The sequence below is a fragment of the Leptonychotes weddellii genome, chromosome 6 (assembly GCF_054177405.1).
Source record: "Leptonychotes weddellii isolate Sample4059 chromosome 6, ASM5417740v2, whole genome shotgun sequence".
In the NCBI taxonomy this organism is placed as follows: domain Eukaryota; kingdom Metazoa; phylum Chordata; class Mammalia; order Carnivora; family Phocidae; genus Leptonychotes; species Leptonychotes weddellii.
Window position 1 is genome coordinate 23,755,300 of NC_138374.1, and position 23,878 is coordinate 23,779,177.

The 23,878-nt window shown below is 48.7% G+C and overlaps 2 protein-coding genes across 7 annotated transcripts in view; one reads left to right on the plus strand and one right to left on the minus strand.

Annotated features, from left to right (window-relative positions):
* Positions 1-360: 360 nt before the first annotated feature.
* SFXN2 (sideroflexin 2) lies at positions 361-22,179 on the minus strand. Of its 6 annotated transcripts, none has more exons than XM_006731060.3 (12): positions 22,064-22,177; positions 10,379-10,563; positions 10,049-10,219; positions 8,705-8,803; positions 7,665-7,740; positions 7,271-7,356; positions 5,964-6,024; positions 5,529-5,595; positions 4,745-4,794; positions 4,360-4,409; positions 2,588-2,635; positions 361-1,770 (listed from the first exon to the last, which is right to left on the minus strand). In XM_006731060.3, the coding sequence occupies exons 2-12, from the start codon at positions 10,537-10,539 to the stop codon at positions 1,671-1,673; spliced, it is 969 nt and encodes a 322-aa protein (XP_006731123.1). In that variant the 5' UTR covers positions 10,540-10,563; positions 22,064-22,177; the 3' UTR covers positions 361-1,670. The 6 variants fall into 6 exon arrangements, with proteins under 6 accessions (XP_006731123.1, XP_030881520.1, XP_081678989.1 ...); XM_031025660.2 differs by having other exon boundaries at positions 22,138-22,156; XM_081822862.1 differs by lacking the exon at positions 361-1,770 and adding an exon at positions 3,384-3,451 and having other exon boundaries at positions 2,617-2,635; positions 22,064-22,179.
* ARL3 (ARF like GTPase 3) overlaps positions 22,135-23,878 on the plus strand; it is a 36,049-nt gene continuing 34,305 nt past the window's right edge. The window contains exon 1 of the mRNA XM_006731061.3: positions 22,135-22,489. Coding sequence (XP_006731124.1) covers positions 22,487-22,489 — 3 coding nt within the window. The 5' untranslated portion in view covers positions 22,135-22,486. The remainder of the gene's footprint in view (positions 22,490-23,878) is intronic.

Here is a 23,878-nt window from a genome sequence, read left to right on the forward strand (position 1 = left end):
GTTTTTTTTCTTCTTTTTTATCCTTTAAGAATATAAAACATTCTTAGTTCCCAGGCACACAAAAATGGGTAGCAGGTGGATTGGGACCCTTGAGCCATGGTTTGTCAACTCCTGCTCTAAAACAACACAGTTCCCATTCTGGAGTGTCCAGTAAAGACAGGTGGATTTTTCCTCTGTAGTAAGGGAAATCAACAATGGCCTCCAGGCATCAAACAGGTTCCCGTTATCGTTGTGGTAACCTCTTCCATACCAAGGCCAAAGTAAGACCAGATCCTGCTTTTCATCCAGGCTTTATTAACTCAGTCTGCAGATAGTTCATTGTGCTCTTTCAAGAAATTTATTTGATTCACAGTGGTATCCTTTGAATAGTCAGTAAATTCTACTAGACAGAACTCAACACAAACATTGATCCCAGGTAAGCCGCAATGGTCTCCTTCCATGCCCACCCGACCCAAGCCTGAAAAATCACCTAGAGCAGCCAAGATGGGAAGGGCAAATGGCTGTACTTTGCTGTGTGTCCTTTAAGGCTCTTTGGTCCTGATTGATTAATTCTCAGAGGTATCCAAATAAAACTCCCCTTTCCTATTCAGTACGTACCAGTCTTTGGTGTTTAACCCAATGGGCTGAGGAAGGGAGGCAGCTAGGAAAATATACCCATTAAAATGTGTTGTTAATACGTACATATATAATTTTTACTCACAGTTAGTGGATTTATCTTTTATTTTTATTTATTTATTTTTTAAAAGATTTTATTTATTTATTCGACAGAGAGAGAGACAGCGAGAGCAGGAACACAAGCAGGGGGAGTGGGAGAGGGAGAAGCAGGCCTCCTGCCGAGCAGGGAGCCCGATGCGGGACTCGATCCCAGGACCCCGGGATCATGACCTGAGCCAAAGGCAGACGCTTAACGACTGAGCCACCCAGGTGCCCTAGTGGATTTATCTTTTAAACACAGAGATGTAAAATCAGACATGATTTTAGCACAGGAGAACAAAGTCTGTGTCACAGGACTTAGAGCACCATGAAACCTTGTTGCCTCATGCAGTGGCCTTTTTTTTAGCACTAAGAACTCCTGGGTGCTTGATCAACCCAAGTTTAGCAGCACTCCCAAAGACGCTTTCTGATAAGGGGGCACTGGGGAGGAGTATGGGGAAGAATGGAGAAGAGCCCCAAGGTGACAACAGACTTCTTCCCTCTCCCTTCCTGAGTTAGCTAGAATTGTAGGGGCAAAACGTTCTGTAGCGTGAGACAAGATGAGGAGGAAGGGAAGAAGAAACAGGGCTGGGAGCTTTCCTTTGTCCCAGGGGCTCTTCCCCAGGCCTGGCCAGAATTAGAATCCCAAAGATTTCCTAATTTTTCCAAATGTTTTGCTTGATTATCTCCCCCAGGTTCCAGCAACTTCTCCCTCAGGAAGTCTCAGCTCCTGATCTCCAGGGGATAGTGGTGGGGCAGGGGGCAGATAAAAGACTTGGTCTTTGCTCCCCTTGCTCACTTTTATCCCCTGGAGTCCAATAAGCCATGCCTGGGTGAAAACATGAGGCTCCCCACCCCCCAAATCCACCCTGACCTTTAGGCCCTGTTGGCAGAGAAATGAGGGCACAGGTGTACAAGGCAGCTAAGGAAGGGCTGGTGAATATGAGTACAGACCAGTCCTTGCTGGGATGGGGCATTTAGAGGCCCTTATTGAAGTAGACATAAGGCACAAGTTCTCCATACTTGGCCTTGATGGTGTCTTGGAGTTCTGGTTCCAGATAAGAAACTGACAGTTCACTGAGAAGAGAAAATAAGGGGATTATGAGCCTGTCAAATGGACAAGCAGCAAAGTACCATCAGAGAAAATCCAACTCAAATGCCACCTCCAAGAAGCCCTTCCTGATTTTTCCATCAGAACAAATGGCCTCTGTACAACATAATGTGTTGTTTTTACTTCTACTCAGGTCTAACTTCATTCTCCCTGGTGCTAAACTTCCATCTTCTCTGTAAGATTATAAGCACAGTGCTTGGAACACAGGAGATGTCTGCAGATGACACTGAAATACAAGTACGAAGGCAGCGGAACCTGGCATCTTCTTGGTGTACATCCAAGCTGCACCTAGTCTCCTGGAGCTCGTCCTCTCCCCTCCCCCAGTCTGATGCTTTGTTTCCCTTTTCCATCATCGCTTCGCATACCCGTTCTCTGCCAGGGCATACAAGGGAAGTAGAGAGGTCCAAGTCATCCATCCCCAAGCAAACACAAGCCAGAATAAGTACCTATCCCTCTGTTCAATTTCAAGGACCAGATCCAGTGAGGGAGGATGTACCTAATAACCTAAGCAGCAGGGACAGAAAGTCTCTTGTTGCTCCCCCACTTCTCTCCAGGGCAGCCCTTACTCCACTGGGAGGGAGCAACTCATCCCTCCGCCCCTCAGAGATCTGTTTTGGTTTACCATTCACCCAGGGTTAAGAGGCCCAGAGTTTAGGCTGATAGGTACTTGTCCTTGGACAAATGCTGCCCTTCCTGCCCCTCCTTGTCTCCTTCAGGAAAGCGGGCAGGTCAGGGAGAGCAGGGACAGGGCATTTGGTAAAGTGAGGCACAAAGAACTCTTACCATTTCTGTGGGAAGAGCCCACAAGCCACTGGTACCATGAAGATGAGGCTGGAAGAAAGGAGAAACAAAGCGTGAGGGGCATCTCCCCACAGGCCTGCTCACACCCGCCTCTGAGCCCCCCAAAGGAAGTAGGGAGATGCCCATTCACTATCCTGCCTTCCCCGCTGCCCCATGGCTCCCTTCCCTGCAACTCCCCGCCTGGTCTCTCAGTACAGGATATTCATTCTGGCATGGCATGAAATCGGCCCCCCTCCACCTCCCGTCCCTCACCCCCATCCCTGTCCTTCAAGTAGGTGAAGGTAACAAAGGCACCGGGTGTGCAAGTAGCAGCCTAAAGAGCACAAGCACCAAGCAGTAAGGGGTATGAAAGCCAAGGTCCAGCCCCCGCGGACCCTGGGCTGGGAGACAACAGAACAGGGCAGCTTCTCCAACCTCACTGCAAACACTAGCAGCTCAATGAGCTCGTTAAAAAGCGACGCTGAGGCAGGAGGCTTGGGGAAGGGCTTGAGAGCATTTCTAAGGTCCTCGGATGCTTCGGGGCCAGGGCCCTCTCTTACAGCACATGGGAATGTGACAGACCAGGCTTCGGATCCCAGCTCGGCTACTCACTCGCTGTGTGATCGCGGGCGAGTGAGCCCTGAGCCAGCAGAGGGACAAGAGTGCTTAGTGTGCAGGGCTGCCGCGAGGCTCAGAGGAAGTGGCCCGGGGATGGCGCTCAGCCCGGGGGAACCTCTCACGCAGTGGTGACTCAGTTGGCAGAAGGCAGCGTGGCGGGTGAGACTGCTAGGGCACTGACCTCAACTCCAGCAATTACGAGCTACAGAGCCTTGGGCAAGTCTCCTCATCACACTAAGCCTCAGGTTCCTTGTGCGCAGAAGGAGATTATGACAGGACCTAGACCTCCAGGGCTGAGGGGCTTAAGTGAAATGATAGATGGGCAGCATGAGCACAGTGGGGACACACAGGACACACTCCACACGTGTTGGTGGTTACTGCTGTCATTAGCCCCGTGGCCTCGCGAAGTGTGACTGATGCTAGGACGTGGCCAGTCGGTGGCGGGCACCAGAGCATGCTGCCGTGACTTGTGGTGTTTTCCTTTTGTGCAAGGGTGGGACGCTTGACAGCCCCAGGCTGTCCCCTCATGTTTTTTATGTCTCAGCATGTTTATATACTTAGTTTATTTATATTGAGATACAGAGGATGCACAGCATCGTGTACAGGTTAGGTGTATAGCCTGCGGATCTGATAGAGTGATACACTGCAGTGGGACTACCGGGCCATCGGCTAACACCTCTGTCACTGTCACAGAATTATCATTTCTTTCTTCATTGTTACTGGGTTTTTTTAATTCTTTATTTTTAAGTAATCTCTACACCCAACATGGGGCTCGAACTCATAACCCTGAGATCAAGAGTCGCCTGCCCTACCAACTGAGCCAGCCGGGAGCCCCTAGAATGATCATGTCTTTTTTGTGGTGGGGCTGTATAGTGGTTTTTGTCTCTTCTCTAGTCTGAAGGTCAAAGGACACGCCGGGACAGGAGGGCACCCAAGCACTCCGCTCTCCATGCGGATGTGTGCACAGTGCCTACCCAGCCTGATGCCCTCAACAAAGATGGGGTGAGAACTCTCCAGATGGCCCAGGGTCGTTCTGAGCTCAGGCACTATGGAAGTCAGGGAAAAGAGTTCATGTTCTCCAACACGGGCAACACAAGAAGATGGGTCTTAGGGGCCCCAGCTACCACAGAACCCAACCAAGAAAACACGTTACTCACAAGCAGCCACACAGCAGAACTTGCAATGGGGCGTGCAGGACCTTGACTTTCTGCACAAAATCGAAGGAAAGACCCACATGAGACTTAGAGATCTTAACGCGAATCCCACGCCGGCCCTACCCCTGATCGGCCAGTTAGACACCCACAGGCACAAAACTCTGAGCCGTGAAGGAGAGGAGGAGGGGGCCCCTCTTGCTCTCTGCAGACGAGGCCAAGCAAGCGGCCATGGCATCTAAAGCGGGCAGCTGGGGGGAACTGGCACGGGCCCTACTTGAGCGAGACAAAGGCCAGTAGCTAGAGGGAAGGATGAGGATCAGGAGCTCTGAAGTGTAGGTATGGCTGGGGGGCTCTGGGCAAGGAAGATGCAAAAGAGGACCTCACTCACCTTCATGAAATGCAGCTTCTCCAGCCTTTCCATGATGACTGGCAGCAAGACTGGAAGAGACCAGGGAGAAGCAGGGAGGAGGGCTGTCAGACTCTTCCGAAGACCACTCTCCAAAATCCGATCAGGGACCCACCTCCCCTGAAGTTCCAGAAAATACTTTTGGAATGGAAGACTATGTAGGCATGGCCACCCCCCACCTGTCCCCCAAGTCCTAGCAGAAGGGTGCTTCCCAGACTTTTCCACCTGCACACCTATAATAGGACATGTACCACAGGCGCAAAGCATCCTTCTCAAAATCCAAATCTTTGAAGGCTCATGCAAACAAGTCTCGTATCCTACTCTGTAACATACCCCTGCTAGGAGCAAAACCAGGGCAGGGGATTTATTTTCTTTACCACTGTCTTCCTGGCACCCTGCACCATGTCCAGCACACTGAAGGTACTTAAGGAATATTTGTGGAATGCAAAGAACTTAATTAACTGATGTTCCCAGAACTACAGTGTGGTTCTCTCGTGTGTTTCTGCGTTTAGCACTATGTAGATATAAGATATACAACATGTGGGGTTGATACATTTATACATTGTAATCTGATTACCACTGTAGCATTAGCTACAATCTCTATCACATCACAGAATTATCATTTTTTTATTGTGGTGGGAAAAGCCAGTTTGAGCAGCTTGGCTGTAGAGGCTGCCCCCCCCGCCCCCCGCAAAAGCTAAATGTGGCTGAGGCCTCCAGGACGTGTTCCAGGGTCCCCCAGGACGGGAGGGCTTCTCTATCTTACTCATGCCAGGGGCTGCCATGGTGATCCGAGAAATAACCACTTGGGTGATGCCTACGGCTGCAGCTCTCTGAGGGCAGAAAAGAGTAAGTTGTCAGGAATGACCTTATCCAGTATCCATGGGCTGCACCAGAGGGCGGGGTCAAGGGTCAGGGTCAAGTCTGAGCTGGTAAAGGGGAAGGGATGGATCCACCAGGGGCTGTGTCCCCGCCCAACCCTCTCTCACCTAGCTAGACTTTTATGGCTTCAGGACCAGAAATGATGGAGAAAAGACATGACAAGCCTGTTCTGAACAAGAAATGTAGGGAAATCAAGGGGAATGAGAATGGAATCAGGGGGATCCTATAACAGAACCCGGGCCTGCTCTGACTACTAAGAACAGGGCAGGGTATAAGACAGAATTCCCTCCTCCCACCCCAAAGGGATGCCTCTGCTCACCCGGGAATGACCGATCTCATTGTGATTCCTGTCCTTCACGCAGATGCCCTGGATGAGTTCCCTAAACATAGACAGGAGTTGCTGGACTTGGGAAAGGGGTGCTGGAAGCCCGCCAACGATGGGACACACCAGGGGACCAAGGTCAGCGCACTCAAGCTCTAGGAAGCCAGCTCCTGCAGCCTGGCCCTTTGATCTTCCTTGTGCATTCCAGTGAGTGGTATCTCAGAAGTGATCTAGGGCCATGGCTAAGAGAGCTAGGCCTGGGCTCAGACTGCCTAGGGTAAATCCTGAAATGGCAAAGTAAGTTTCTGAACTTGAGCAAATTCCCTGATCCTTCTAAAGACTCAGTTATCCTCATCTGCAAAATGAGGCTAATCATGGCACCCACTTCATAGGATTGGTGAGGATTAAAGGGGACAATGCCTGCAAAGTGTTTGGTCCACGCCTGACAGCACTCAACCCCAGACCAGGTAGGTGGCTAGGTCTCCTTCATTTGTCGGGAAGGAGCACCTGGATGGGGGACAGAAAGAGGAGAGGAACAATGTGTATGCATGACTATTCTGGTGGTGTGCTCTTTCTGCAAGGGCTGTTGTGACAAGTTCCCATTTGCTAGCAGTCCCAAGAAGTTGTGGCTTGGATATCTGGTGACGGTGATGAAGGCGATGAGGATGACAGGAGCAGTAAGAGTGAACACTTAGGCAGCACGTGATACCTCCCAGGCGCTATCGGGAGAGCGTGAGGTATGCTACATCATTAGGTTTGACAACAGGGGAACAGCTATGCTTTCTCTAGCCAAAAAACAGGAATTGCAAGACACACGGGTTTCTCCTTTTACCTTTCCTGCTGCGAAGCTTAGAGCCGGGTGCCTGGAAAACATCTATCTACTCCTCTGGCTTCTTTCAAAGCTTCTTGGCTCTGTTCTATCTTTGGACACCTTGCTCTGCTACATTTCATTCTGTAAGCCATCCCCAGGGCTTTGGAAGTAGGCAGAGTTCACAACTTAAATACAGTTGCAGTTGAAAGGACATGATCTCATATAAACCTTCAAAGGTCCACCCTACTCCCTGCCATCCCACACCATCCAAACAATGCCTCCCACAACACTCATCACAGATTAAACTTAAGTCACCTGCCACTCCTGCGGCCAGCACCCTTGGAGCAGCCTATCCTTTGGGACCCTTCAGAGCTGTAGCCCAGCAGCCCTCCCCACACCCACCTCAGTCCCTAAAAGCCACCCACTGTCTTGGTTTCCTGCGCTTGACCCACTAACCTTGTCTATAGGGAAGAAAAGGGACCCCCATACTCACTGCTGTCGCATCATTGGGATGTTGACACAGTTAGCAGCCGCCACAGCGGCAAAGGGCACCCAGCGGCCCACCAGGGGTGGAGCTCTCTGTTGGGGGAAGGGAACAATAGGGCTCACTGGAAGATGGGAGGGGAGGGGGCTTAAGGACTACAAAATAAGAAATCAGATCTCGCTACTGCCACGTATCCAGACACTTGGTCTAAGAACCCAAATTCCCTCAAAGACCCGAGAAAGACTAACGTGGGGATAGGTCTGCTCCATTTCCCCCTCGTGGTCTGGGCCCTGGCCATACCCAACTCACCCAAACAAGGGCAACGCCAGGCCCAGGGGATGTTTTCCCTAGGACTTTGCTGCCCCCTAGTGGCCACCACACCCACAGCAGCCCCAGACAGTACCTTCGTCAACATGTTCATGCCCACAGCAGTGGCCACCGCAGTGGTTGTGGCTGTGATGTAGGAAAGGGCCATCTGCCTAGTGGAGGAGAGACACGCTTGGGAGTGGGGAGCCCTGCCGGCTGAGGGCAAGACCATGGCTTCATTGAGAAAGTCTGGAAATGAGGCTTTAATGAGGCTTCATGCCTGAAACTTCACCTGTCTCATCTTGTGACATTCCCCCTCCTAAACACACACACAATGCTCCAGCCCCCTCGACCTCCTTTCAGTACTTTAAACACACCAAACTCTTTTCTGCATCAGAACCTTGGCCTGTTGCTGCTCCCTATCCGGGGAATTCTTCCGTAGGCGAAATCCTTACCCTTCAGAAACCAGCCGAAAGGTGGGCTCCACAGAAAAAGACTTCCCCAACCAGCCCATCCACACAGATGCCCCTCTGCTGTTTGCTATCTTGTCACCTGTTTGTTTCCTTAAGGGTAGCAGTCGCAACCTAAGATTACGGTGCTTGTTTGCTTAAAATACCTTAAATTCCACAAGGACAAGGACCCTAGAACCATGCCTGACTCTTAATACCTACTCAGGAAACAGCTGAGGGGCGCCTGGGTGGCTCAGTCAGTTAAGCGTCTGCCTTCGGTTCAGGTCATGATCTCGGGGTCCTGGGATTGAGCCCTGCATCAGGATCTCTGCTCAGCAGGGAACCTGCTTCTCCCTCTGCCTCTGCTCCCCGCCACCCTGCTTATGCACGTTCAATCGCTCTCAAATAAATAAATAAATAAATAAATAAAATCTTAAAAAAAAAAAAGAAGAAATACTTGAGAACGAATGAATGAATAAACTTTCCATTGGTCTAGGACGATATTGTCCTAGTCAGCCTCAGAAAATACTTGCAAACCCTAAAAAGGGGGACTTGGTCACCAGCGCCATACAAGTCTCACCCGGAGAAGACAGCCCAAGAACGCTTTAGAAGGGCGATTCCCCTGGAGGCAAGAGGACAGCCACCTGCTTCAGAGCCACATGGACAGCCTGGGGTTCAAGTCTCCTACCTGACAGACGTGGGGGAAGCTGCATTCCTATTCGTATAGTTGACTAAGGCGTTGAAGGACTGGTTCACCCACTGCCAGAAGATCACCGCTGGCATCGTCCTACCATAAGGGAGGCCAGGAGAGGCAGAGAAGAGTCCAATGGAGGGAGGGCTTGGGCACACCAGTCAAACCAGACGGACTGATGTTCCCCAAACTGTTCCCATGCTGTTTCATGCACCAGGGATTTTGCACAGGCCGGTCACTCTGCCTGGAATATCTACACACCCACACCCTCCATACATGGCTAAATCCTGCTCTGTTGAGAGGTCACTTCTTCTTTGGAACCTTCCTAACCCTTCCCCTGCCCTTCCTGGAACTGTGAGTCATTCTCTGCTCCCTGCTCTCACAACCCCATACTTTCCCTCTGACCTACCACTTAGCAAGCTGGACTACAACTGCTTACTGGTTAGTCTGCTCAACAAAACTGGAAGTTCCTTGAGGGGAGGGGCTTAGTCTTTATATTCCCAACACCTGGCCCAAGGCCTGGCTCAATAACTGGACAAATGGATGCATGGGGGAGGGGAGCAGAGGGAAGAGAGGAAGGAGGAAGAGTAAAATATCCAGCAGCTAAAGAGAAAGTTTATTCTCTCCCTGCTAGGCTGAAAGGGTCTTTCTATTTTAGGGGTAGCTAGGGGGTGGGGTGGGGTGGGAGGTCATCTTCCTATATTTTTTACTAGGACGTTACATAATAAAAACACATTAGGGGCACCTGACCGGCTCAGTCGGTTAAGTGTCTGACTCTTGATTTTGGCTCAGCTCAGGATCTCAGGGTCGTGAGATCGAGCCCCCAGATTGGGCTCTGCGCTGGGTGTGAAGCCTGCTTCGGATTTTCTCTCTCCCTCTCCCTCTGCCCCTCCCCGCTGCCACACCCTCTCCCCCCCCCCCGCTCACGTACTCTCTCTCTCTGCCAAAAATAAATAAATAAAATAGATTTAAAAATAAAAATACACAAAAATTTCATTGTTGAATAAGTGCTTTCTAAAGAAGGAATTAGGATGGCTTATTCATTGAGAGTTCTGGAGACAACTGCCTCAGTTAACATCCAGGCACCCGTATTTCCTGGCTGTGTGAACCTAGGCAGGTTACGTAACATCTCTAGAACCTCAGTTCTTCACCTATAAAATGGAGATGACAATAGTACCTCTGTAGGGTTGATGAGGAGATTAAATCCATGCAAAGAATTTAGCACAGTGCCTGGTATTGGGTAAGGGGTCAATAAAGATGGCTATTACCACATCACCATAGGGCTCCGTGCCTGGCAGACCTAAGCGGCCACACTGCCCGCTGCCTTCCCCCAAGCTCTACCTGTAGAACTGGAGCATGAAGCCCGTGATGATCATGCCGCCGGGGACCTGGAAGGACATCCGCCCAATGATGTTCATCTTCTCCCCGGTGTCAGGGTGGAAGGCTGAGTCATACAGCTTCTTGGCGTACAGCAGCTGCTTCACTTGGGTGCCCGGGGGCACGACCCCCATTCTGCCACCCCAGGACAACAGAGAGAGTTACGTCCCAGGCCCCTCGCTCCAAGTCATCCTGCTCCTTCCTGCCCATTCCCCACATTCAGTTCCCACCTCCTCCCCAGGGAACCCACCCGTGTGGCCCCACCGCCTCCAGTCCCTTCCCCTCACTGCTCACCTGCTCTTCTCCACCATCACCTTGGCCCAGTCCAGCTCCCGCTCTGGGACCAGGACGGTGCGCGGGTCTGTGATATTGAAGAAGTGTTTCACCCGCCCCAGGAAGGTGCACTGGTCCCAACGGGGGGCATCGATGTTAAAGCCAGACAGATCAGCCTCCATCTTGCTCCCACACAGAGCTGTGGACTTAAGGAATGGAGGGAAAATGAGGATGGTCCCCCAAACCAAAGTCTGCCCTGAGGCCCTGAGCACCCCTCGTGGTTGTAGGATGCTTGCTTTCAGCAGGCGCTAGCATCATCTGACCAGGCTTGGGAAGGCCCCAGGGAATGGGCAGCGGACTGAGCAGCCAGACACCAACATGGGTTTCCCGAGTGACTGTTGGCAGCCAGCCCTGTGCTTGATCATGCTGTGGGAGACCCGGAAAAAGGGACAACACAGTGCCTGTCCTTGGGGAGCTGAGTATAACTGGGGAAGAAGAGCCCACCCGTGGAACAGAAGAGAATAGATACAGCAACAGTAAGTACAGGAGTTGAGAGAAAGCAGAGATGGGGGAGCACAGTAAGAAAAGGGGGCTTCCCAGAAGAGATGGAATGTGAGCCGTAGAAGATAGATTTATCTGAAGGAGGCAGAAGGCATGGATCACATCTGAGGTAGAAACAATTACAGAGAAAGGTGGAAATGAACAAGGCATGATCACACTCATCATTTCGGTGTGTGTGTGTGTGTGTGCGCGTGAATGTGCACACATGCGTGTGCATGTTCACGGTGCATGCGGCCCTGTGAGAGATCCCAGGCCATGGCTGTGAGTGAGGCACCATGCCTGCCCTCAAGGAGTTACAGAATGGGGGGTAAAAGACAAGTACAGCAACAAGGACAGCGGTGTGAACAATGATGTGGACATACACTGGAGGCAGTGGAAAACCAGAGAAGAGGCATCTAAAAGTGAGATGACCAGATCTCCCAGTTTTCCTGGGACTGCTGTCCTGGGGTAATTATTAACAGCACCCCCTTCCACTCTCAAAAGTGTCCTGATTTGGATGATAAATTATACAGTCCCCTTATCTAAAATGGATGAGGGATTCTGAACATGCTTTGTGAAAACAAAAAATAAACAATGTTTTGAAGGGTGGGTAGAAGTTAGATAGATAGAGGAGAGGTGTCCCAGGCCAAAAAAAAGAAGAGCCAGCATTGACCGCACACAGGGTGCATGGTAATGATAATGATGATCATAGCTAACACTTACTGAGCTTTGATTCTATGCTATACATTTTGCTTGGGGCTGGACGTGCATTTTCTGAATTCATCTTTGCATCAATGCTATAAAATAAATACCCTTTAACCCCATTTTATGGATGAGAAAACCAAGGCACAGATAAATAACTTTACCAAGTCACAGAAGCATTAGCCAGTGACAAAGCCAGGATTTTAATTCTACCTGACTTGAGAACTCTTGCCTCTAACTGGGTTCTGGAATCCATGTCTTGAAAAACTAAGGCAGGCCGGACATGTAAGGAGCTTGAAAACTGTCATTTCTATCCTTACAACAAGAAAAAAAGCTGAACAAATTAAAATCAACAACTCTTCTTAGACCCATCAGTGAACTGAGGTCACAGGCAAACCACAGCCCCCAAGCCTGGAGAGACAGACAAGTACAGAGAATGACAGCTTACTGGGAAAAGAAGCTCTCCACTGGGCAAGTACCATTGGAAAACTTAAACTATAATTGACAATTGCTGGAAGCTCAGTGTGAACAAGCTTGCAAATTAAATATTCCAAGGGGATTCAACCTTGAGTGTGGGGGCGCACTTTTGAGTTCACCTTCAAGAGGCCACCAGGCTCTCAGGGTGAAGATGAGAGAAAAATCCCCTAGTACTTCTTTTTTTTTTTTTTTTTTTTAAGATTTTATTTATTTGCGAGAGAGGGAGAATGAGAGACAGAGAGCATGAGAGGGAGGAGGGTCAGAAGGAGAAACAGACTCCCTGCTGAGCAGGGAGCCCGATGCAGGACTCGATCCCGGGACTCCAGGATCATGACCTGAGCCGAAGGCAGTCGCTTAACCCACTGAGCCACCCAGGCGCCCTCCCCTAGTACTTCTAACAGGGAGATGGGAAAAGTAGTCATTTTGAAGTACACTCAGAGCCCTCTGTTCTTCCTAACAAGACCCACCCTCAAAAGAGCCTGTTTTACCACAGCCTAACCATTTTGGGTTTTACTAGAACCTAAATGACTTGGGGAAAGGTAAATACCCAACTCCAGCCCTTTCCAACCTTCCTATCTCATTTGAAATGGATGAGAAGAGCCTGAGAAGCACTTTTGAAGGTCCAGGGGCACAGGCTCACTCAGAGACTGAGAACTAATCACAGGACTATAGAACACTCTCTCCTCCCTCACACTTGACCACTGCAGGTGGTACATTGCTCCTACGTGGTAACAGGGAGAACTGAACAACAACAGAAAGAATTGCATGTTTCAGACCTTATTAAGAAGTCTCTAGACCCAAAGACAACAGGAGAGCCAAAAACAAGGACACCAAAGAAAATGTTAACTCTGACACCTACAGCTTCAGCAAACAGTAAATACAACATAACATCTCCCCAGATAAAGGTAAAACTGTACACACATCTGGGCAAAAACATAGTTTGAAGAGAGCGCAAGTGTCAGAACCAGATGGCAGAGATTTTGGAATTATCAGAACAGGAATTTAAATAACTATGATCGATATGCTAAGGACTCCAATGGGAAAGTGGACAACATGCAAGAACAGATGGATAATGTAGCAGAGAGACAGAATCTCTAAGAAAGAATCAAAAGGAAATGCTGGAAATTAAAAAAAAAAAATTCTGGGGGCGCCTGGGTGGCTCTGTCAGTTAAGCATCTGACTTTGGCTCAGGTAATGATCTCAGGGTCCTGGGATCAAGCTTCATGTTGGGCTCTGTGCTTGGCGGGGAGTCTGCTTGTGCCTCTCCCTCTGCCCCTCCCCCTGCTCGTGCTCATTCTCTCTCTCTCTCTCAAATAAAAAATAGATAAGGTCTTAAAAACAATTTCTGTAACAGAAATGAAGAATGCCTTTGATGGTTTCATCAGTAGACTGGACATGGCCAAAGAAAAAATTCCATGAGCTTAAATATGTGTCAACAGAAAATTCCCAGACTGAAAAGTAAAGAAAAAGAATGAAAAAAACAGAATAGAAAACCCAAGAACCGTGGGGCAATTACATTAGGTGTAACATGCACATAATGGGAATGCCAGAAGAAGAAGAGGGAAGGGAACAGAAGAAATATTTAAAGCGATAATGACTGAGAATTTTCTAGAACTAATGACAAGGGGAGCCTGGGTGGCTCAGTCATTAAGCGTCTGCCTTCGGCTCAGGTCATGATCCCTGGGTCCTGGGATCGAGCCCCACATCGGGCTCCCTGCTCCGTGGGAAGCCTGCATCTCCCTCTCACACTCCCTCTGCTTGTGTTCCCTCTCTCACTGTGTCTCTCTATGTCAAATAAATAAATAAAATCTTAAAAATAAATTAAAAAATAGAAAATAAAAAAATAAAACTAATGACAGACACCAAACCCAAAGTCCAGAAGGCTCAGAGAACACCAAGAAGGATAACTACCAAAAAATCTATACCTAGATGGGAATGCAAACTGGTTCAGCCACTGTGGAAAACAGTATGGAGGTTTCTCAAAAAATTAAAAACAGAATTACCATATGATCCAGTAATTCCACTACTGGGTACTTACCCAAAGAATATGAAAACACTAACTCAAGAAGATATATGCACCCCTATGTTTACTTCAGCATTACTTACAATAGCCAAAATATGGAAGCAGCACAAGTATCCATGGATAGATGAATGGATAAAAAGGATATGGCATATACGTACAATGAAATCTTGCCATTTGCAACAACATAGGTAGATCTAGAGAGTATAATGCTAAGTGAACCAAGTCAGTCAGAGAAAGACAAATACCATATGAGTCCACCCATATGTGAAATTTAAAAAACAAAACAAACGAACAAAGAAAAAAAGATAAACAAAAAACCAGACTTGGGGCGCCTGGGTGGCTCAGTTATTTAAGCATCTGCCTTCGGCTCAGGTCATGATCCCAGGGTCTTGGAATCAAGCTCCGCGTCTGGCTCTCTGCTCAGCAGTGAGTCTGCTTCTCCCTCTCCCTCTGCCCCTCCTCCTGCTTGTGCACCCACTCTCTCTCTCAAATAAATAAATAAAATCTTAAAAAAAAAAGAAAACAGACTCAATTAAAGAGAACAAACTGATGGTTACCAGAGGGGAGGTGGGCAGGGGGATAGGTGAAACAGGTAAAGGGGATTAATAGTACGCTTACCATGATGAGCACTGAGAAATGTATAGAAGTGTTGAATCACTATATTTTACACCTGAAACTAATATAACACCATATGCTAACTATACTGGAATTAATTTTTTAATCTACATCTAATCATATTATATTATATTTCAAACTGCAGAAAATAAAGACAAAGAAAATCAAGTAAAGGGGCACCTAGATGGCTCAGTCGGTTAAGTGTCCGACTCTTGGTTTCAGCTCAGGTAATGATCTCAGGGTTGTGAGATCGAGCCCCATGTCCAGCTCCACGCTCAGCAGGGAGTATGCCTGAGATTCTCGCTCTCCCTCTCTGCTCCCTCTCCTGCCCCTGTGCATGCACACACACTCTCTCTCAAATAAATAAATCTTTAAAAACATAATAAAAAAATAAAATCTTTAAAAAAAAAAAGCTAAGGGTTTTGAATTTTTGTCTGAGAATTTCGGGAAGCCATTAAAAGATTTTAGGCAGAGTGACAAGATCAGATGTGTCGTTTAGAAAGAAAACTCTAGGCAATGACATGAAAATAAACTCGGTGTGGTAGGACCTCAGAGGATGCAGAGAGATCAGCTGGACAGGAATTTCAGTAATCCAGGCAAGAAGAGATGGGGCTCATGTGAACCCAGATGCACAGGAACAGAGAGGAGGGACCAAAAGACAGAAACTTTTAAAGCAGCAGAATCTTGGGATTTACGTAGTGATTGGTTATAGGAAGAATACTCTATTAGTCAGGGTTCAAGCACAGATGCAGAATCAATAGGATATATATATCCTTTGTATATATTCGCATAATATTGACAAATATATAAAAATGGATTTAGTACAAGGAATTAGCAAATTGGCTTACGTAATTGTGGGAGTTGGCTAAGCAAGCCTGAAACCAGCAGGGCAGGCAGTTATCCAGGGATGATCCTGGGGAGGGAGGGAGGGCCCAGCAATGGCCAGAGTTTGTGACCCCAGGGGATGCCTAGCCTTCTTTTAAAGGGATTCCATCTGATTAAATCAGGCCACCCAGGATAATCCCCCCTTAGATTAACTAAAACTAACGAATTAGGACTTTAATTACATTTGCAAAATCCCTTCACCATGGTGCCTAAATTCGTGTTTGATCGAATAACTGGGAGGTGTGTGTACTACAAACAGCTGTTTCTCGCTCCTTGCCCACTCTAACTGGAAGCATATGGGGGGTTGTTTGGCCTAGCTAAGTTGACACATCACAAGTATCTAGGGTGATACCCGGGGTTTCTGACTGGGACCATAATTGTGCAGAGACAAGTAATATAGAAAAATAGGCTTTAAGAGAGAAAACAGGGAGTTGGATTTTCCATGTGTTGAGTTTCAAATACCATGGACCTTTCTTTTTTTTTTTTTTTTTAAAGATTTTTTTTTTATTTATTTATTTGAGACAGAGAGAATGAGAGACAGAGAGCATGAGAGGGAGGAGGGTCAGAGGGAGAAGCAGGCTCCCCGCTGAGCAGGGAGCCCGATGTGGGACTCGATCCAGGGACTCCAGGACCATGACCTGAGCCGAAGGCAGTCGCTTAACCAACTGAGCCACCCGGGCGCCCCACCATGGACCTTTCTTAAATGCAATAGGCTGCCACCTGTCTCAGGTTCTTTACAAATGCCATTCCCTGTCCAGAATACTGTTCCTTCCCCTCTTCACTAACACCTACTCATCCCGCCTCCCTTTTCTTAAGGAATAATTCTCAAATTTAACTCTCAACCTTCTACTACTAGGTCATTTTTTTTTCCTCGAAAAATGTCACCCTAACTGAGGATTTTTCATATATAGGCACAGCTGGAGTAAGATTTAATCAGTCATCTTGAGTTATACCATCACCAAAATCCAAAAACACTCGCAAAATTGAGCAAACAAAGCCCATATTTGAGTATGAGGGAAAGGAAACCTAAAGTTTTATAGGGGCGCCTGGGTGGCTCAGTCGTTAAGCATCTGCCTTCGGCTCAGGTCATGATCCCAGAGTCCTGGGATCGAGTCCCGCATCGGGCTCCTTGCTCTGCGGGGAGCCTGCTGCTCCCCCTGCTTGTGCGCTCTCTCTCTCTCTTTCTCTGACAAATAAATAAATTTTTAAAAATTTTTAAGTTTTATATTAAGTAGTGGTAAAATGAAAGGAGAATTCTACCTGAGACTCCCACCTCAACAGAGCCGAATGGGCCACTGTAGCTGCAAGAGAAGGCCACAGCAAAGTCACCTCAGAATAAACAGCAGCCTGAAAAGCAGATGTATCAGCACGTAACATCAGGGCTCTACTCTCTCCCTCAGTAAGGAGCCTTTTGCTCTCCAGGACAATCTAGAGTTACTTGCAAGGAAGCACCTCCTCATCCTTCAGATCTTGGCTTAAACCTTTCTTCAGGGAATCCTTTGAAGGACCCCTGGCCCCTCTCTCTCCCCGACCACTAGATCAGGTGCTCTGCTATAAGCCCTCTTGGCTCTGTACTTTTTCTTCAGAGCTGTGCCAGTTCGTTCTAACACTCTGTGGTTTTATTTTAATGAATGCCTACCTTCCCCTCTAGGTCATAAGCTCCTTGGACCCAGGGACTGTGTCCATTTTCCTCCCCACTGCCACCCCAGTGCTTGCACAAGAATTCAAGTATATGCTGAGTAAGAGGTCCAGTTTGTCAGCAAATGGATATTTAGGCTTAAAAGAAAGTACAGAGATCTGAGTTAGAAGTAAAACAATGAGTCGGCGGCATCAAGATAGGTTAAGACAAAGTTTTCCAGTGAGAACACACAGAATGGGAAAAATAAAGTGCTGAGGACATAGCCTGAAAACAACCACATGTAAGAGGCCAGCCCCCCCAAAAAGGAAGCCCAAATAGTTGAGAAAGAACCACCAGAGACGGAGGAGGCATGAGGAGCCAACAAATGCAGTCAAGGGAGAGATGGTCAATTTTTACATTTTTTTCTTGAGGTGGGAGAGACTTCAGCAAGGTGACATGCTGAGCCAGGAGAGAAGGGGAGGCCTCCCATGGAGTTTTCAGGCACCCTTCCCTGGCCCTGAGGCCACCACTGAGCGGCAACCTCTGAAGAAGTCAGAAGCCAGACAGCGAGTGTCCACTGCTAGACTTCTGCCTCTCTCACTCGGCCACAAAGCCCACGGGAAGGCTCTGGGCTTTGTCCTCTGGGGACAGGCTGACTCGGCCTCCTACAGGCTGGTTCAAAGACCAAAGCTATTTCATGCAGTCACAACTGAACCCATGAGTGGGAGAGAGGCAAGAGTTTACCTTCCCTGACTCTACATGGGGTTAAAAGGAGTTGTTGGCCTGGCTGGCAGATCACACACTGTCTTGGGTTACAGAGCCCCAAGCTGGGGCTCCAGCCCCTCTGCTGGAGAAAGCTCAACAGAACATGCTATGCTGCCTTTTTTTTTTTTTTTAAGATTTTATTTATTTATTTGAGAGAGAGAGAGCGTGCATGTGTGCTCAAGCCAGGGGGAGGGGCAAAGGGAGACGGCTCCGCATTGAGCAGGGATCCTGAAGCAGGGCTCAATCCTAAGACCCTGGGATGATGACCTGAGCTGAAAGCAGACATTTCACGGAATGAGCCACCCTGGTGCCCTCAAACATGCTATGCTTCCTTCCCTCCCCGAACACACACAACCTGTCCTTAGACATCTCTTTCCTCCCTCAACCCAACACTGGAAAGTTCTCTACCTTTCATAATGGAAGTACTTCTACCATGAAAGCATAATCATTTGCTAAACTAGTCAAGAAACTTTCCCCTCATTACCAAGGTCAGCATATGAGTTGCCCAGTCCCTGTCTTTTTTTTTTTTTAAAGATTTTATTTATTTATTTGAGAGAGAGAATGAGACAGAGAGAGAGAGAGAGCACGAGATGGGGGAGGGTCAGAGGGAGAAGCAGACTCCCTGCCGAGCAGGGAGCCCGATGCGGGACTCGATCCCGGGACTCCAGGATCATGACCTGAGCCGAAGGCAGTCGCTTAACCAACTGAGCCACCCAGGCGCCCGTGCCCAGTCCCTGTCTTAAATAAAACATAAGGCCAGGGGCGCCTGGGTGGCTCAGTTGGTTAAACATCTGCCTTCAGCTTGGGTCATGAGATGGAGCTCCACGTCAGGTTAGGCCCCCTCCCTCCACCCTGCTCATTCTCTCTCTCTCTCTCTCTTGCACACATGCACATGCACTCTCAAATAAATAAACAAAATCTAAAAAAAAAAAAAGCAGCAAAAACATATGGTCAAAAAGAAATCTAAATTCTATTCTATGTCTAAAATATTTCCCCCCACATCTGCTGCCCCCCAATGGGCACAGTTCCATGACTCCTTCAGGGCAAACTCAAACCCTTCTGTCATATACTCTCAGCATCCTATCCTCATTTGCAACACACTCGGCTTTGTAATTATCACTTTCTTGTTACATACAGTTATTTGTATAAAGTTGGCCTCCCCCAGCCGATTGTAAGGTTCGTGCTGTAGCTCTTGCAGGTCCTCTAAAAATACTTACTGCCTGCCTGAAATGCATTTCATCTTACTCTTGGGCTCCCTGGGCATCAAGGACATCTCTCTTTCAAGTCAAACTTAGAACCTATCTTGGTTACAGAAGTAAGGGCAGGCTTTGGATCCTGAAGCTGCAAATGGTCTACCCCTCCTGTACTGAGTTCAATCTGGTCTCTAGGTTTTCTCTAGAACAGTTATTCTCCCTCTTCCCACATGAGCCGCATCTAGTATTCCCTAAAGAGGTCACTACCGTGTCCAGGGTGGCCTCAGTTCTGGAAGAATATGGTTCCACTACTGGGAACAAGGGGGGGAGCTGGAAATCAAACAGGTGACTGATCAATAATTCCCTTGCTCTGAGAACTGGAGAATATCACAGCTCAAAGATGTGAGGGATCCAAGATCTCAATTTAGAGAAGAGGAAACTGATGCTTAGAAAGATTCACATCGATTGAGCCAGGATGCTGAACATTACACACAACTCTGCCCTAACCACAGCTCCAGTCCTGTCCATCTGTCCAACAATCTGACAATAGCCAGGGCCTCTTCTCCCCAGGTCACAAGGCTCAGGGTCACTTAGATGGGTCCTCCATCCATTACAGGCCAAAAGAGAGAGAGAGAGCGAGAGAGAGAGAGGAAGGAAGGAAGGGAGGAAGGGGGAAAAAAGAGAAAAGAGAGGGGCGCCTGGATGGCTCAGTCGTTAAACGTCTGCCTTCGGCTCGGGTCACGGTCCCAGGGTCCTGAGATCGAGCCCCACATTGGGCTCCCTGCTCAGCGGGAAGCCTGCTTCTCCCTCTCCCATTCCCCCTGCTTGTGTTCCCTCTCCCGCTGTGTCTCTCTCTGTCAAATAAATGAATGGAATCTTTAAAAAAAAAAGAGAGAGAAAAGAGAAAAAAAAAAAATGAAACAACCTATTACCTCTCCTGAAGTCATCCTTCTTAGAGAGAATTGAGTTTTGGGGCACCTGACTGGCTCAGTTGGTAGAGCATGTGATTCTTGATGTTGGGGTCTGGGTTCAAGCCCCACGTTGGGGATACAGTTTACTTAAAAAAAAAGAGTTGATTTTCTCTGGCAAACAGTATCAGAGCTCAGAGAACAGGCTTCTAAACTCCCTCTGGGTATCCTCTTGCAAAGGGGGAAAGTACTCAAGATTTCCCTGTTTGTATCCCCAGGTAGGAAGAAAAGCAAAACATCATCGCTGGTACTTGCATCACAGGAAGATCAAGGCAGCCAGACTCAAGAAGATCAAACACAAAGACCACCTGAGATAGGCAAGGGTTGGTGCCAAGGCTGCCTAGAGAAAGTTGGACAATGAGACTAATAATTACACAAGCAGGCCCAGGTACACTCCTGTGACTCCAAGGCAACCATGATGTTAGACACCAGACAACTCAGAAAGAGAAGTCTGCCCTTCCTTTTTCACAAAAGAACCAACAGGCTAGAGACGAGTGGATTGCAGGAGTGCATGCTCTGAACTAGCCATTCACCTTGCATCTACTTAATCAAGGTTCTGAACTGAGTTTTCTTTCCAAGGATCTGAAGCAGGTATGCCGTGAGCAGATGTTTTAAAAACACACTTTAGTTGAATGCATAAATAGCTAAGGACCATTCAGGGAAAATCCACCTTCGTTCCAGTGATGTTAAGTAGACTGGAAAGCCTGCTGGTAGGAAGAGGGGCAAAGCCCCAAAACCTAGATGAAGCAATAATAGCTAAATCCTGGGGGCCTGGGTGGCTCAGTTGGTTAAGCAACTGCCTTCGGCTCAGGTCATGATCTCGGGGTCCTGGGATCGAGCCCTGCATCAGGCTCCCTGTTCAGTAGGGGAGTATGCTTCTCCCTCTCTGCCTACTATTCCATCTGCTTGTGCTCTCTCTCTCTGTCAAATAATAAAATCTTAAAAATAATAATAACAGCTAAATCCTATGTAGCACTTTCCATGTGCCAGGCAATATCTTATGTACTTGAAATATAATTCACATAATCCTCACAAGAACCCAATGAGGGAGGTAAGAGGCACACACATGACTGCAAACAGGTTTTATCATCAGTGCCATCACTTTACCAACTCTTAAAAAGTTCTGAGTTTAAAGCACAAATATAAGCCGTTCTGTTCGTCCTACTTAGACAACACAATAGTGTTATAATCACTAGCTCCAGAGTCAGAACTGGGTTCAAGTCCCGACTCTATATCGCTTAGAACAACCAATTTCTAGGGCTGTGAGAATGAAATGAAATCTTGTGTGAAAAGCATTCCACCAAGAAGTATGTAATTTCCATGAGGGCAGATGTTGTCCCCTGCTGCGTCTCCAGAGTCTAGAACAGGACCTGCTGCATATGTGATTAACTCTTCTACCTGTTCTCAGCATGGGTCGGGGTGGGAGGTAGCGCCTCTCAACCCACCCAGAATCCCTTTCGCTCTCGCTTGCCTGTAAGTGCAGGCCCGTTTTTGCCTCCTCTGGGGCTGCAGACAGTGCACCATCCGGTCCAACGTTGCTTAGCAAAACCCGGCCATTCCAAAACGCCTTTCACCCCTGCTGTCTGCTCACCTCAGTGTTCAGGGCCAGTCCCCCCTCCAACAGGCAGCCTCCCACCACCGGGACTCCTCCAACCTGGACTCTAACACAGAAATGTGGAGATAGATGCACAGCCCATAACGCCTCCCACCCCTCAGCTGGGCCTCATAGCGCCGGGGACAATAAGGGAGCGGTCCCTGGGCAGCCCCAGGCCACTATTCGCGCCACGTGGCTACAGCAGGTGGAAGTCCAGCCCCCGCAGCAGCCCTGCCTCGGCAGTCAGGACATAAATCCAAACTCCCTCCGGGGATGTGGGGTCTAGAAGAAGGTGTGGTAGGCGGCCTCCTCCCAAGACCCCTTACCTGGTCCCGGGAAGAATGTACTGAGACAACTGCCAACAGAAGTACCCTGCGTTGGAAGCCTGGCCTGTACTAACCTGCGGCCTCTGCCCGGGAACCGCCCCTCGCCCCGCCCCTGCCCTGCTCCTTCCCGACCAATCACAGGCTGGGCGGTGCCCACCAGCCACGTGGGCGAGCTTTAACCATTCGCCGGGTCTCTACCAGCCGGCAGCCGGCTCCAGTCGCTCCAGCAGCCCGCCCGCGCAGTGGGCGGGCACTTTGGCGCGCTTGCGCACTTTGGGAAAAGCGGAGCTGGACCCCGCCCCGTACGGCTGCTTTGCTTCTCTGCTGTGCGTGCGAGGGACGTCGGGGGCGGTGCCGCAGCAGTTGCCCCTGGTAACGGGGAGGCAGGAGGAGGAGGAGGAGGAGGAGGGACTCGGCGGGAGGATGGTGAGTGTGGGGGCCCGGGCCCCTCTGGAGCTGGCCGGTCACCCCCCTCCAGTCCTCAGGCCCAGGGCGGGCCACTGCGCTTGAAGCCAAGGAGGGAATGGGACGGCGCTCAGCCTACAGTCTGGGTTCTGGATTGGTTTCGGGGGGCGGCGGGGAATCCAGAAGGTGGGCCCTTGGAAGGAGACCTGGGCCTGGGGAGGAAGGCGGGGCTTGCAGCGGGTCCGAAGCTAGGGGAAGGGGCTGAAAGGTTGCGTGGCTATCCCGGTACAGAGCCGGGGCTCCATCATTACTAGGGACGGAGGCGAGGGCGGATCCGAATAACTGCGGAAAGCAGACTCCGCATGCAGGCTTAGATCTTTCTAGGGAATCGGCCTTCCGGTACCGCTGGAAAGTGGGTCCATCGGGGTCCGGCCAGAAGCGGGGAGAAGGGTCAGCGCTACTGTCTTTGAGGTCGTCCTCGCGGTACCAGGGGAGATGGTAGCCTAGCTCTCCTCTTCCTCGAGAAGTGCGGGCCTCTGGGGGGAGGGGTGTAAATCCCAGGACACAAAGAGGTACCGCTTGTAAGGGATGCCTGGTGGATTTTACGCCGTCTTGGTGTTTGCGTGGCAGCAGCGAGTTATTTATTTGCTGAGAGTTCTGTAAAGTCTGGTTGTTGGTGATGACCGATTTTCCCTTCAACACTTAATCCATATTGATGGAGGCAAATTTGCTGCCCAGTCCTTAGTATTTCATTTCAAACCTGTTGCAACCTTTTACATATGACCACACCAGAACCAAAGATCTTAATCTCACCTTGGGATCTCCAAACTAAAAAGAATGGGAAATTAAAACTAGAGTGGCTATCAGTTGGCTTTTCTCTGTCAGACTTAATTAAAGCTTTCCCAAGTTGTGAATTATGATGTGTGACAGATCTGACCGTTGACACGCTGTTCCTTGTTGATTTCTGTGCAGTTAGTTGGAGGGTATTGAAATGGAATTGAGTAGTTTTAGAGCAAGTCAAAGCAAAATTGACTTTGAAGCATTTAGAATAGGTTGGCTGGCTTACCAACTGCACAGAGCCAGGCACTCAAACTTAGTTACTTCCCCACCCCACGTCCATTAATTTATGAAGACTAGATGTCTGCAAGGAAAAAAAAAATGCATGCACTTTTGGTCAGATTATCCAATGAGTAAATTTTGATAGGAAAAAGAATTGATTTTACATTGTCAGATTGTTAAAGAAGGAGAATTTGATCTGAAGTTGCCAGTCACATTTCACACTTGCTACATTGCAGTTTTATTAACCTCAGGCTAAACAGATTTTTACATGTTTTCTTTTTATTAATCATTTATACATGAGCTGTCCATTTAAAGGCTAAGTTTTTCTCAATAAATGAGTACAAACATAAA

Excerpts from the sequence above, each read along its gene's own strand:
- SFXN2 (XM_006731060.3), bottom strand. The coding sequence starts at position 10,539 with ATGGAGGCTGATCTGTCTGGCTTTAACATCGATGCCCCCCGTTGGGAC. Across the intron at positions 7,741-8,704 it reads GCTTCCCCCACGTCTGTCAG|GCAGATGGCCCTTTCCTACA; the intron begins GTAGGAGACTTG and ends CTCCTCCACTAG. Across the intron at positions 5,596-5,963 it reads ATGAGATCGGTCATTCCCGG|AGAGCTGCAGCCGTAGGCAT; the intron begins GTGAGCAGAGGC and ends TTCTGCCCTCAG.